Source organism: Hylobates moloch, unplaced genomic scaffold (genome assembly GCF_009828535.3).
Source record: "Hylobates moloch isolate HMO894 unplaced genomic scaffold, HMol_V3 SCAFFOLD_20, whole genome shotgun sequence".
Lineage (NCBI taxonomy): Eukaryota > Metazoa > Chordata > Mammalia > Primates > Hylobatidae > Hylobates > Hylobates moloch.
Genome location: NW_026652295.1, coordinates 2988183 through 3000533, shown reverse-complemented (window position 1 = coordinate 3000533; position 12351 = coordinate 2988183). Strand labels below are relative to the sequence as shown.

The following is a 12351-nucleotide window of genomic DNA, read 5'->3' as shown; positions in this document are numbered from 1 at the left end:
CTTACCCTGGATGATTTATAAACAACAGATATTTATTGCTGACACTTCTGGAGGCTGAGATGTCCAGGATTAAGGCACCAGCAGATTCTGTGTCTGGCAAGCGTGTGTTGCTCATAGATGGAGGCTTCTGTGTGTCCTCACATGAGGGAAGGGGCAAGGCACCTCTCTTCAGCCTCCTGTTCTCATGACTTAATCACCCCTAAAGGCCCTATCTGTTAATACTATCACATTGGGGTTTAGTTTCCAACATATGAATTTGGGCCGGGGTGAGGGAAACACCATTAACGCTTTTTCTAGCTCCTTGACTCCTTTTAAAACTCTCCTGAGGCCGGGCACGGTGGCTCATGCCTGTAATCCCAGCATTTTGGGAGGCTGAGGCAGGCGGATCACGAGGTCAGGGGTTTGAGACCAGCATGACCAACATGGTGAAACCCCATCTGTACTAAAAATACAAAAATCAGCCAAGCATGGTGGTGCATTCCTGTAATCCCAGCTACTAGGGAGGCTGAGGCAGGAGAATCGCTTGAACCCAGCAGGCAGAGGTTGCAGTGAGCTGAGATCATGCCACTGCACTCCAGCCTGGGTGATAGAGCAAGACTCCATCTAAAAAAAAAAAAAAAAAAGTCTATCCTGAGCTTGCAAAGCAGGTGTTTGGTAGTTACAATAACTTCTTACCAGCATCAGTCGTGACCTTCCTGATACAATTTAACTAAAATAAAGTAGAGTGATAACTAGAACACTGAGGGCTACAAGAAGCTAGGACTGTCATCTTGAGCTTTGATTTCTACCTTTTGTCTCTCCCAAATAGTCAAAGGTCAGCTGCCTGTTTTGCAATAAAGTATTATTAGCCCATAGCCACACCCACTCCCATACATCCAGCCCATAGCCACACCCACTCCCATACATCCTCTCAGGCCACAAGGCCAAGACGAGGAGAGACCATTTCACCCTCAAAGTCTAAAATATTGGTGACTTGGACTTTTGCAGAGATAGCGTGCCAACTCCTGCTCTGTGCAGTCACGGTGTTCTCTTTGAGCACCTTGTATATATTGTCATAAATGTAAATTTATAAAATTAGTAATAAAACACTAGTTTTTTTGTCTTGGGGCTCCTCACAAGGTTCTGTCTTTAAAAAAAAAAAAAAGATTCTGTTGCTTTGGTAAAACTGGAAAACCACTGTGTTGTGGCATCGTCTGAGGGAAAGTGACAGGCAGTTAGCAGTAACATGTAAATAGCTCTGAAGGAAAACCCGGGAGAGTGAGCCTTCAGGTTCCAAAACTGAAAATAACTGCAGGTTGGTCATATTTGGAAGTAATTTTTTAAACGTAAAATCATTCTATTACTATTTATTGTGACAAAATACAACAAAATCAGCAGCCTTCCTTGAATTGTTTCTCCATGCTTTAGAAATGTATGGTTACTTTGAAAGGTATACACTGATTTCGTGACACAGCTGGTAGAATGTTGTTCATATCTGCTACTCTGTTACATTTGTTAAATTATTTTTATTTTTGTAATTGACACATAGTAATTGTACATATTTATGGGGTACACAGTGATGGTGCAGTACATAGAATGTAAAATGATCAGATCAGGGTAATTAGCATGCCCATCATTGCAAATATCACTTTTTTTGTGTTGGGAACATTTAACATCCTCCTCCTAGCTATGTGAAACTGTATATTATTAGTAGCTATGGTCATCCTACAGTGGCGTAGAACATTAGAACTTGTTCCTCCTGCCGAGCTATAATTTTGTATCCTTCAACCAACCTCTCCCTATCCCGTTTCCCTCCACCCTTCCCAGCCTCTAGTATCCTCTGTTCTTCTTTTTACTTCTATGAGATCACTTTTTTTTTTAAGCTTCCATATGTGGGTGAGAACATGTGGTTTCTAACTTTTGTTAAGCATTTTTAAGGTCTCGATTTTTACTCTTTGGAAAAGAAAACTGGGAACGTTTCAGTGCCCACAGTTTTATCTCCCCTGATTGGGCTGATGCGTGTCTGGAGACTGACCGCCACCTGCCTGGGAAGCTCCCGGGCCACACCTAAGCCATGCTTCCCGGTGCCGTGCAGAATCGGAAGACATTCACTGATCCCCTTTCTGTCTTTAAAGGATATTCCCCGAGTCCCTCCGGTGGCTAATGGCCACCCAGCAGTTTGAGTCTGCAAAGAGGCTGATCCTCCACTTCACACAGAAGAACCGCATGAACCCTGAGGGCGACATCAAGGGTGTGATGCCAGGTGAGCACACCGCGGGCTGGCCAGGGCGGGAGCCTGTGCAGGGCTCAGAGAGGCTCCACGGGGCAGGTCCCTGACACCTGGGCTGGTTTTGTTGCACAGACAGCTGTTTTAACCAGCTGTGCAATTCTCCTGTGACCTTTTGGCCTGCACAAGGGCAATGGAGCAGCCTTGACACTCTCTCCACTTGCTAGGTGTTGGTTTCTTTCATGATCAAGTCCAGCACACTCTGGATCTGCTCATCTCCTGCCTAAATCCAGAAGCGAGCCATGAGCCCAATATATACTGCTCAAGCGAATATTTGGCTGTCTCGCCCATAGCCTACCTGCCTGCCAGGTCTAAACACTGCCAGAGTGCTGTCTCAGGGTGTAGATGGCCCCTGTGACCTCAGCTTTCCTAAGCATGACCTTCAGAGAGCCACCGTTGTCTTTACCTGGCCATGACCTATTTGTTGGGCAGCTGAAGACGGGAAAGGTGAAGTGTTTTTGGATAGTCGTTCGGATCCATAGAATTCGTGTGTGTCAGGAGCGTTACCACAGCTAGGTGGGGGTTCTCAACCTGGGGATCCACGTGTCACCGGGAGGTTGTTAAAATCCAGATTCCTGGGCCTCTCCCTGGCACCCAGAGATCCTGACCTATTAGATTTGGAATAAGCCCTGAGAACTTGCATTTCTAATAAGCACTAGAAAAGATTCTGATGCAAGTGGTATACAGATCTCCGTTTGAAGATCGCTGGTGGTCTCGGCCCAAGCTCTGACTCACTGCCCTCACTGAAGACCTGGGATAAATTGTTGTTATAAAATTCCCTGGGAAAGTAACCTCCAGGCCGTTGTCCAAGACAGAATATGCTCATTTTCCCCCATGGCCAGAAATGCTTGTGATGATGATTCATTCATTAAACCAACAAGTGTTTACTAAATGCCTGCTGTGTTTCAGGCGCTATTCTAGAGCAGAGAAGACACAGGCAAAGCTTTGCTCTCACGTGACTTGCAGGCAGGTGGGGCACACAGACAGGGAAGTTACACGTGCATACATGCGTCAGGAGGGATGAAACAGCAGGGCCGCGGGATGGAGGGTGGCGGGGAGGGACTACAATCAGAGTGGCTGTGGAAGCTTTGCTCCAAGGGCACAGGTGCAGGGGCCTGAGTGAGGTGGGAGAATGTGCCCTGCAGGTATCCATTTACGATGGGAATGGATGCGCGGGAACCCCACATCAGAGAAGCCCTTGGTACCCGGACAGGCCTCTCGTTAGACTCCCAGTTCAGAAGATTGGGGACACTAGGTCACTAGAAGCTCCTTGGTGCTGCCATAGCTCAGCCAGGATGTCATCCTTTGCCTCAACTTGTGCAGGGACCTGAGAGTCAGGACACCCAGGCTGGACCATGTGCTGGGCGGGGTGGGGCCTACCCAGGGACGCCTGAAGCTTTTGCTTCACTGGACAGAAGAAGGACGTGAACCAGGTCTGGTTGACATGAAGGGTGCTGAGTGCTGGTGCATCTGTGGTCCCTTTTTATCCAGGGACAGTGACAAGAAACAAGATGACACTCACATGGCACTTACATGTCAGCTACTTTTCTAAGTGATTTGCAAATATTAATTCATATTTAATATTTAGTCCCAAGCGCTTCATTTGTATTATTTCTCCATGACAGCCTATGAGAGAGGCACTATAATTAGCCCCATTTGCCGACGAGGAAACGGGAGCACAGAGAGGCTAAGCAGCTTCCAGAGGTCACGCAGCTGCTAAGAAGTTGAGTGAGGACTTGTCCAGCAGGGGTGGCTTTGCCATGCTGCTCTAAGATGAGGGAGAGCTCTGGATAGATACAAACTTCCCTGCGCTGAGTAGTGAGTACTCAATCCAGGTTTCTCCAGCGGGGCCGTGCTTGCTCGTTTTGGACGGTCCAGATGGCTTTCCCAGATTTCCCCAGACCCTACTCGTTAGCAGGTGAATGCTCTTAGGCTTATGGTACAATCTGTTTGTGGCATTTCCCTAATTAAGTCATCACACTCCGCTTCTTTCACGTTAAAATATTGTCTGGGAATAGCTTGTTTTCTCAGCCCTAATTACACTGATTCATTTCCCTCCTATATTTGGAAAGTGGTATTAGATCCTTTTTAAAAATTTATTTCTTTGCTTATGAGTTTTGCTGGTGCTTATTTCCTTTCCAGAGTCCCAGGCAGGAGGCTGGGTGAGAGGCAGTTGGTGACGTGTGACTTAACAAAGAGGAGAGAGGCTTCACCTCCTTGGGGAGCCATCCTCAGGCGGTCGCGCTGCCCTGCAGCCCTTCCCAGCGGCCTCTGCTCTCTGCCGCCCCCGGCTGTCAGATGTGTTGATGGCAGCACGATCGGCAGGGCTGCTGAGTGCTGGGGGAAGGCAGCGTGGTTTTCAGTTGCCACATCTCCCACTTCCAGCTTCCTCTGCCCAGGCTCAGTTTTCTGCATGGAATCTTCCTCCCATCACCCCATCTAATCCCACAGCCAACACCTGCTCCCAGCCTCATGTCTGTCACCCTCTCGCGCCCTGGCCGGCTGGCTGGGCTCCCAGCTTTGTCCCATCCTCCCTGCCACCAGGTCACACATGATCTGATCACATCACCACCGGCTTCAAGCCTCTCCAGTGCCTCCCAGTGCCTTTTGAGTAGACCCGAGGTCCTCCAGGCCACTGCGGAGGCCCTCTCTGATCTCTGCCCCCCGCCACCTCACACCCTGGCCTTCGTTTGGCTCCCAGGACACACCACTGTCTTCCTCTGCACAGATCCCTCCCCGTGCACACTCCCTGTCCTCTCAGCTCCTCAGAGACCAAGTCAGCCCTCCAGTTATTCACTGTTACAGCTTCAGCACTTCTCCCCGCTTCCCCTCATCCCAGCTACGACGAGTAATTGCAGGGTTCCTTATTACTGCCTGTCACCCCTGCAGAGCGGCGAGGCCAGGCAAGGCAGGGCCCCTGTCTGTAGAGCCAGACACTTCTGTGCCCCCAGCAGCAGCCCAGCTGAAGGCCTGACACGTAGCAGGCGTGCCATGAATATTTATGGGCTAAACGAACCCAGGACTCCTGTAGTAAGGAAGGGTTAGGATTGTGGTTGCATCGCCGCTGGGAGGTGAGCGTCTCGGGCCTGGCTGGAGGTATGTGTAGGGGTCCAGCAGGGCTGCTCACTGCCCCATCAGTACATCCTAACCTTGGACTTATGCCAGGGGAAAACCTGATGTTCCCAAATTTCTTACTCCCTTTTCTCTTTTAAAGCTGTCCTTGGTTTATCTCCTAGCAAGTGTGTGTTCTCGGTGGCCGGTGCAGCTGAGTTACTTTAGATATGTGGGTGCGTTCCTGAGCGTCATTCTCTCAATGTCAGTCCTGCAACCCTCATATCACATAATGTGCCCAAGTGCTGAGAGCACCCCTGTGTCATTAGTTCCTGAGGTTTCGAGCGTTTATAGCAGGAGTAGAAGGCCCGCTGGTTCCCAATGTGGCCGTGTGGCCAGCAGCCTAATGCAAAAATGAGACCCGGGAAGAGTGCCACACACAGCACTGTGCCTTCAGTTCCGCAGGCTGGGCACCCCTTATCCAGAATGCTCGGGACCAGAAGTGTTTCGGGGATTGGATGTTTTGGGATTTGGGGATATTTGTATGATACTTACTGGCTGAGCTTTCCCAATCCAAAAATCCCAAATCTGAATGCTCCATTGAGCATTTCCTTTGAGAATCATGTGGGTGCTCAAAAGATTCTCAATTTTAGAGCATTTCAGGCTTCAGATTTTTGGATGCAGAATGCTCAACTGGTAGTAAGATAAGCAAAGTCACTGGACAGTGACTCTGCCAGGCATGGGAGGAAGCGCTTCATGTGCATCTCATCTGCATCTGAGCCTCATGAGGGAGAGGAGCCATTCTCCCTACTTTACAGGAACAGAACAGGCCCAAAGAGACTGAGCACTGGGGAGCAGTAACTCCATGATCCCTCTCAGTGTCAGGCTAGCCCCAGGGGAAGGACAGCAAATGCACTCCTGTCTTCTTCCTTGTGGGGAGCCATGTGCAGGGTGCAGGCATCCTCCGTCCTCAGCATCAGTCCTCTCTGGGCAGCTCCACACCTTACCCCAGAGAAGCCAACCTGCCCAGCGTTGCCAGGATGCATGGCTGAGTCTGTGTGATCCCAGCATCCCCATCTTAGCCCCATGTGGGGCTCCCTGCTACCTTTAGCAATGACAGAGCTTGGGTTTTGTCCTGGCCTGCCTCACTCTGCCTTAACAATCTGTTCAGATCCCGAGATGACGAGAGGGTGGATGTGTCAGGTCCCCTCCACATTCCACGCTAGGTACCTTGCCCAAGTCACACCACCTTTAAGTGATGAAAGCAAGATCTGACCCCAGACAGGCTGCACCGGGTCCTCGCTCCACAGGTGACCTCCACGGCTCACTCAAAGGGCTCGGGTTAGGTGGAGCCCGTGTCTGGGCAGACGAGGACAGAGACGACAGAGGTCGGCAGTGCCCGGTCAGTTGTTGAAGGCTTGGCTAGACATTGAAGATTGTGCTGAGGTTACTTCGTGATAAGATTCCTATGGATGCTTATCTTCCACTTGCTTTCAAAGCACATTTATTCAAGTGGCCTAGTGGCCCCATTCTAAATCCGTCCCGGAGGGAAGAGGGGCTGTGTGGAAGAGGCAGCAGGTGCTTTTTCTACTTCCCAACACGGGTGTGGGGCTCAGGGCTGCCTCCTTGGAGCGTTTAGCGTGCGTTTTTAATGACTCTTATGGCAGAGATGGCAGCATCCGTTCTTCCCTTTCATTCTTTTTCTCCTCCTCCTGCTCCTTGTCCTCCTCCTTTTTCTTTTTCTTGCTTTCCATCTCTATAACTGATGTTTTTCCAATTTCACCCTAACGCACTAGCATCGTCCACTAGGATGACAACAAAGCCGGTTTCTGTCACACCCCCACGCAAGCCAATTCCGATTCTCCTCTGCGTGTGTTTTCCCTGCTTCTCCTGAGCCTGGTCTTGGATGAGTGGCCACTGCCTCCTCTGCTGTCCTTGGAGGCCTGGTTTACCTCTCACACCAGATGGCCAAATGTGGAGAGGCCATGCCCTCCTCCCAGCGGGTCAGCAGGGTCGTCAGGGCCTCCTTTCCCTCCCTCTGTTGGTAAAGAGAAGCTGGAAGATGTTGAGTTCACTGAGCACGGGGTGGGAGGACATGTGCTCCCCGAGTGCTCCCAGAGGCCACGCCGAGTTCTCCCATCCGGCCCTCAAGGCAGCGCTTCATCCTACTTCACAGACGAGCAGCTGGGCTCAGAGCAAGGACAGTGTAGCTTTTCCAAGGAGCCAGCCAGAAGTGCAGAAGTTGGGTTCCTGCCCGGGCTCATCGGGCCCCTCACAGCACCCAGACCTCAGCCCCGACCACACAGAGATCCGTGAAAATGCGGAGGCACAGGGGCTGCAGGATGGCGTTGGACATACCTGGCTCATCAAAATTCAGTCGGCTCGACATGGGTTTTGGTTGGAAAATTTTCTGATGGCTCTAAGTCACGCAGGCTGATGTGTCCTCCTCCTCCTCTGTCTCGAGGAGAGCATGGGAGCCGGGTGCTCGCAGCAGCAAATCCTGGATGCCAGTGTCCCACAACCTGGCCGGGCTCCCTGTTGCCCATTCATTTCCATGTGTGAGGAGTTTAGAGAAGTCCCTAGATGTCCATCTGATACCTGGACAGACAAAAAGGCCTCTTGGATTCAGCTACCATCTGAAGTGTCCTGTAACAGAGAGCGCTGCCTTGAGGGCTGGATGGGAGAACTCGGCACGGCCTCCGGAAGCACTGGAGGATTCGGGGCCCAGAAGAACAGACATGATGCTGCGGAAGCTTCATGCTGTTGTTGACAGGCTGGTGATATGAGTAACTGGTAGTAAGATAAGCACAAAGTCATTGGACAGTGACTCTGCCAGGCATGGGAAGCGCTTCGTGTGCTTCCTGAAAACCTATCAATAGCCCTGGAAAGGTTAATCTAATTCTACTTAGAAGAATTCAGTTACCTCTGCAGACTACAGTCAATTTTTTAGACTGGGTTCTAGGTTTAATTTTATTTAAAAAGCTCAGGTCATAATGCAGTTGTTGTTGCTTCTTTAACATCATACTTCATAAACAATAACATATCAGGAGTTCAGTTTGGGGTATATATTTTTTAAAACTTTAAACTCATATGGACTTGCTAATGGACATTTAAATTTTCTTCTCGGAAGTCTTCCATGGTGAGAAAACATAGCTATTACAGTTGGTTTCTGATGAGTTCTATAATAGGAAAGATATTCAGATCATCGGATCCAAGGTTTTCTGTTAACCATGATATTTTCAAGCTCTTTGCAAAATTCGTTTCTTTTTTAACCATAGAGAACACTGTGCCTATAGTCAAAGTAACCCATTTTTGCTGAGGAAAAATGGACCTTGGGAGCTGAGAGGGTCCGTGGACCCGCAGCTGAAATGCCGGCCCTGTGGGCTTGCACACACACCTCAATCTTTGCACCCAAGTATGGGAAGGGAGAAAGTTCTGGAAACTCAGGAGATATGAGATCCCTCAGACAAGTGAAAGGTTTCTCCTTCTCCCTTCTGTGCCCTGGCTGGTGACACTGAGTTCAAAAACAATGTTTGAATAAAAAGTTCCTAAATCCCTGTGGTTTAGCAACACATTTTTTCTTCAAACTATGATGAAAGAGCTTTGTGACCCTCCTGCCGCTGGATGGCAGGAAGGAGGTGGAAGAGGAGGGTTGAACTTGAGCCATCCAGGGTTCAGAGTGGCCCTCGGAAGCACAGGGCTGGGGTCCTGGAGGCGCAGCCTGAGGGAGCAGGTCTCTCCAGAGGCAACGCGGCGCCTCCCAGCACTCGACTTCCCCGATTGCGAATGTCTGATACTGTCGTGATACTATTGTCAACACTAAGAGAGTGACATTGGAACACTACTCTTCACCAAACCCCAGCCTTTATTTGGCGCTTCTCATCATCGGGCTTTCCATGACGACTCTCATCCCCCCCCGCCCCCGTCTCCTGGTCTGACAGCTGCTCAGTCTTTGTTTCTCGTGACCTTGACAGTCTTGAAGAGTCCTGGTTCCCCTCCGCTTTGGGAAGTCTCCCTTTTGTTTTTTAGCTCCCCAGTAGGGGATTATTCCATGAAGACATGCCAGGCTAGGAAGGCAGACAGGCAACAGAAGGCTGAGAGTGGCATTCCTGCTCCCAGACGTGCATGCAGACAGCTCCTGGAGGCCAGCGCCGCCCCACACCCATTCTGAATCTTCCCTGTAAATTGCCAAATCAACACCAGCACCTCCGCAGACCCCTTGGCCTGGTGAATGTAACACTGTGTGCTGGTGAACTCCCTTCAGAGGGGCTTTCAGAGCTGCTGGAGCCACACAAGAAACTCAGTCTCATGACTTTATAGTTGCTCACATCCCTTGGAGCCAAAACATTGTCCAGCTCCCAAGGACTTCTGTGAACTAAAACATGCACACATATATATATGCATATGAATGCGTGTATGTATGCGTGTACACACATACACGCAGATGTATTCACTTACGTATTTGTCTTTCAAAGATTCATACGTCCTAAGGGCAGTTTCAGCAGAAGTAGCTACAGCCATGGTAAGTTCCACCCCACAAGGCTGAGGAGCATATCTGCATGTGGCCTTCCCAGTCGCTGAGCCGGGGGTGACACAGGCAGATGCAGAGTGTATGGAAAAGAACTGCGTGTTTAGATTTGCCCAGGTCCTAATGACTGCCTCAGTAACCTGGAATATCATCGCTGAGCTCTGTACTCAGACAAAAGTGAACTGAGTCGACACTGTTTGTGTGTACTCTGCCTGGTTCCAAAAAAAGGGTTTGTGATGGAAACTTCTGCTGACGGTGCACCTTGGTGCCCTCTCAGGCACCCGAGGGAAACCTGAACTGCAAAGCTGGGGTCTTATGAGTGCCTTTCTATCCTGGAAACCCAGACCCTATCCACTGGCCAAAAAAAAAAAAAAAAAAAGCCTTTCTCTCCCTTCTGTGGTGCCCGAACTGGGGAACCAGGGCTGTGACTGCAGCTGCTGTCCCGTCCTCCGTGGGCCTGCCCAGGGCTCACAGGGTCTGTTTCTTTGCAGAGTTGGAGAAGGAGCTTTCCCGGAGGCCCAAGAAGGTCTGCATCGTGAAGGTGGTGGGGACACGGAACCTGTGGAAGAACATTGTGGTCCTGTGTGTGAACTCGTGAGTCACAGAGGACAAGTGCCAGCTGGGTGGGAGGGGGCCAGGGAAGAAGGGGGGCGGCAGTGAAGCCCAGGGCCCTGCTCCCCACCCTGCCGAACTCAGAATCCTAAGGGGGCGTGTGAAGAGTGACACGGGCTAGAAGGTATTGACCTCCCCCTCCCGGAAGCCTCAAGCAGCCGGTGCCCCCAGCCCAGGCATGTAAACCTGTGAACAGGGCCTCCCCAGCACGTGCCCGTGAGGTCCAGGGAACCAAGATGCACATGAACGCACCTCCTCAGGGGCACAGTGGGGGATGCTACAAGGCTGGAAATTCTGGGCCGTGTCTCAGGACAGGGGATTTGAGACCCATGAGGCCTTGGCTGCAAGGTGGCTGTGGCCCCTGCACGTAGCTGGCCCCACCCTTCTTGAACCTGCAGCCAGCCTGGCCAGAGGCCCCAGGACAGCCATGGGTGGAGGCAGGTGGGCCTGAGCCAGGCCAGCGAGCCCAGATCTCCTCCCAGGGCCCTCACTGGCCCAGGTCACCGCGCCTGCTGGGTCCTGCAGGGGCTGGGGCATCACTCACGCAGGTTCTTCGCAGCCCAGTCCCTGGACTTGGTGTGTACCTAGAAGGTCACCCCTGTCTTGAGCTCAGTGGCCCTGACTGTGCAAGGCAGTCCCTTGTTCAGGGTCAGAGGTCACCAAGGTGGCGGAGGGGAGGGATTTGACTCATTTGGGTTAGAGGTCACCTGGGGTGTTGCACTTATTTGTGGAAGGTCTCGAGCTGCCACCAGGTAAAGACGGAGGCCCAGGGTGAGGGTGAGGGGCCAAGCATCCCCCATGGCTTTTTCTGTCAAAGCAGCTCTATTACATCAGTTCTCCATATTGGGGTTCTGGGTTGAAATTGGTTTGTGAGGGGTACAAGAGACTCTACTGCGAAAACAACAGTAGAGCCTCATCCTAGAGCTCAGGAGAGAGACCAAGGGCAGGGACCGCCCACAGCCACGCCAGGCCAAGCCCAGGGCCCCAGCCTTGGCTACCTTGCTGCTGCCTGGTTCAGGCAGATGCTGGGTGAGCTGGTGGCACTATTAGGAGTTGAACGGCTTCTCCAAATTTTATGTTGGAAAAAACATGAAATTTGACATAGACAAGATGGTGAGTTTCCATTTTAATGATTCTTTTTGTGGAGACAGGGAACCAAGCTCTCTGGCTCTGTTATCTTCAGATGACCTGTTGTGGTCAGGGAAGACTCCATTTCTACCAGAGCAGGAAGGTAGAAGATTGCCCTGCTATCTCAGCAGGCCAGAAGGGGAACTCTGGAGGCTAACTGAACCAAATCAGTTGCCGGATTATAAAGCCATTGCACGGGGGCTGGGTCCTCTGCATATTTCCCAAGAGGAAAGGCATTCACGTGGCAAAGGGTGGCCTCTCCCTATGGGGCAGGGATGGGGTCTGTTACAGCTGACCTTGGTGCATTCTCAAGGTTAGATGAGAAGGACTTAGATTTCCCTGAAGCATGAAAGGGTGGTTGGGAGAGAGAAGGGGCAGTTTTTGGCTCTGGGATGGATGCAAAGAGCAGATATAACAAGGGTCCCGTGAGGCACCACAGGTGCATCACACACAGGCACACCCCAAAGGTTCCTGAGAGCCCTGAAGCACCCCATGGATGGCCATCAGCAGCCTCCCTGGGAGGGCACAGCCATGCCTTTGTTCTTGTTTTCAGGGCAGACACATTTTTCCAGCAGGTTGATACACTCGTATGGGGCAGTAAAGAAGCTTGACCCAGGGCAGTGGAGGGGAAACAGGGATAAATTAAGAATCAAAACGAAGGCCGGCATGGTGGCTCACACCTGTAATCCCAGCACTTTGGGAAGCCAAGGTGGGCAGATCACTTGAGGTCAGGAGTTCGAGACCAGCCTGTCCAACATGGTGAAAC

At 51.1% G+C, this 12351-nt stretch overlaps 2 protein-coding genes across 4 annotated transcripts in view; one reads left to right on the top strand and one right to left on the bottom strand.

The window, feature by feature from the left end:
* Positions 1-12351, bottom strand: part of PSMG4 (proteasome assembly chaperone 4) — a 52716-nt gene that overhangs the window by 10043 nt on the left and 30322 nt on the right. The window lies entirely within an intron of this gene.
* The window catches only part of SLC22A23 (solute carrier family 22 member 23), a 185730-nt gene that overhangs the window by 153170 nt on the left and 20209 nt on the right, over positions 1-12351 (top strand). For all 3 annotated transcript variants that reach the window (XM_058432132.1, XM_032140432.2, XM_032140431.2), the window contains 2 exons: positions 2115-2242; positions 10337-10439. In XM_058432132.1, the coding sequence (XP_058288115.1) occupies positions 2115-2242; positions 10337-10439 (231 nt within the window). The remainder of the gene's footprint in view (positions 1-2114; positions 2243-10336; positions 10440-12351) is intronic.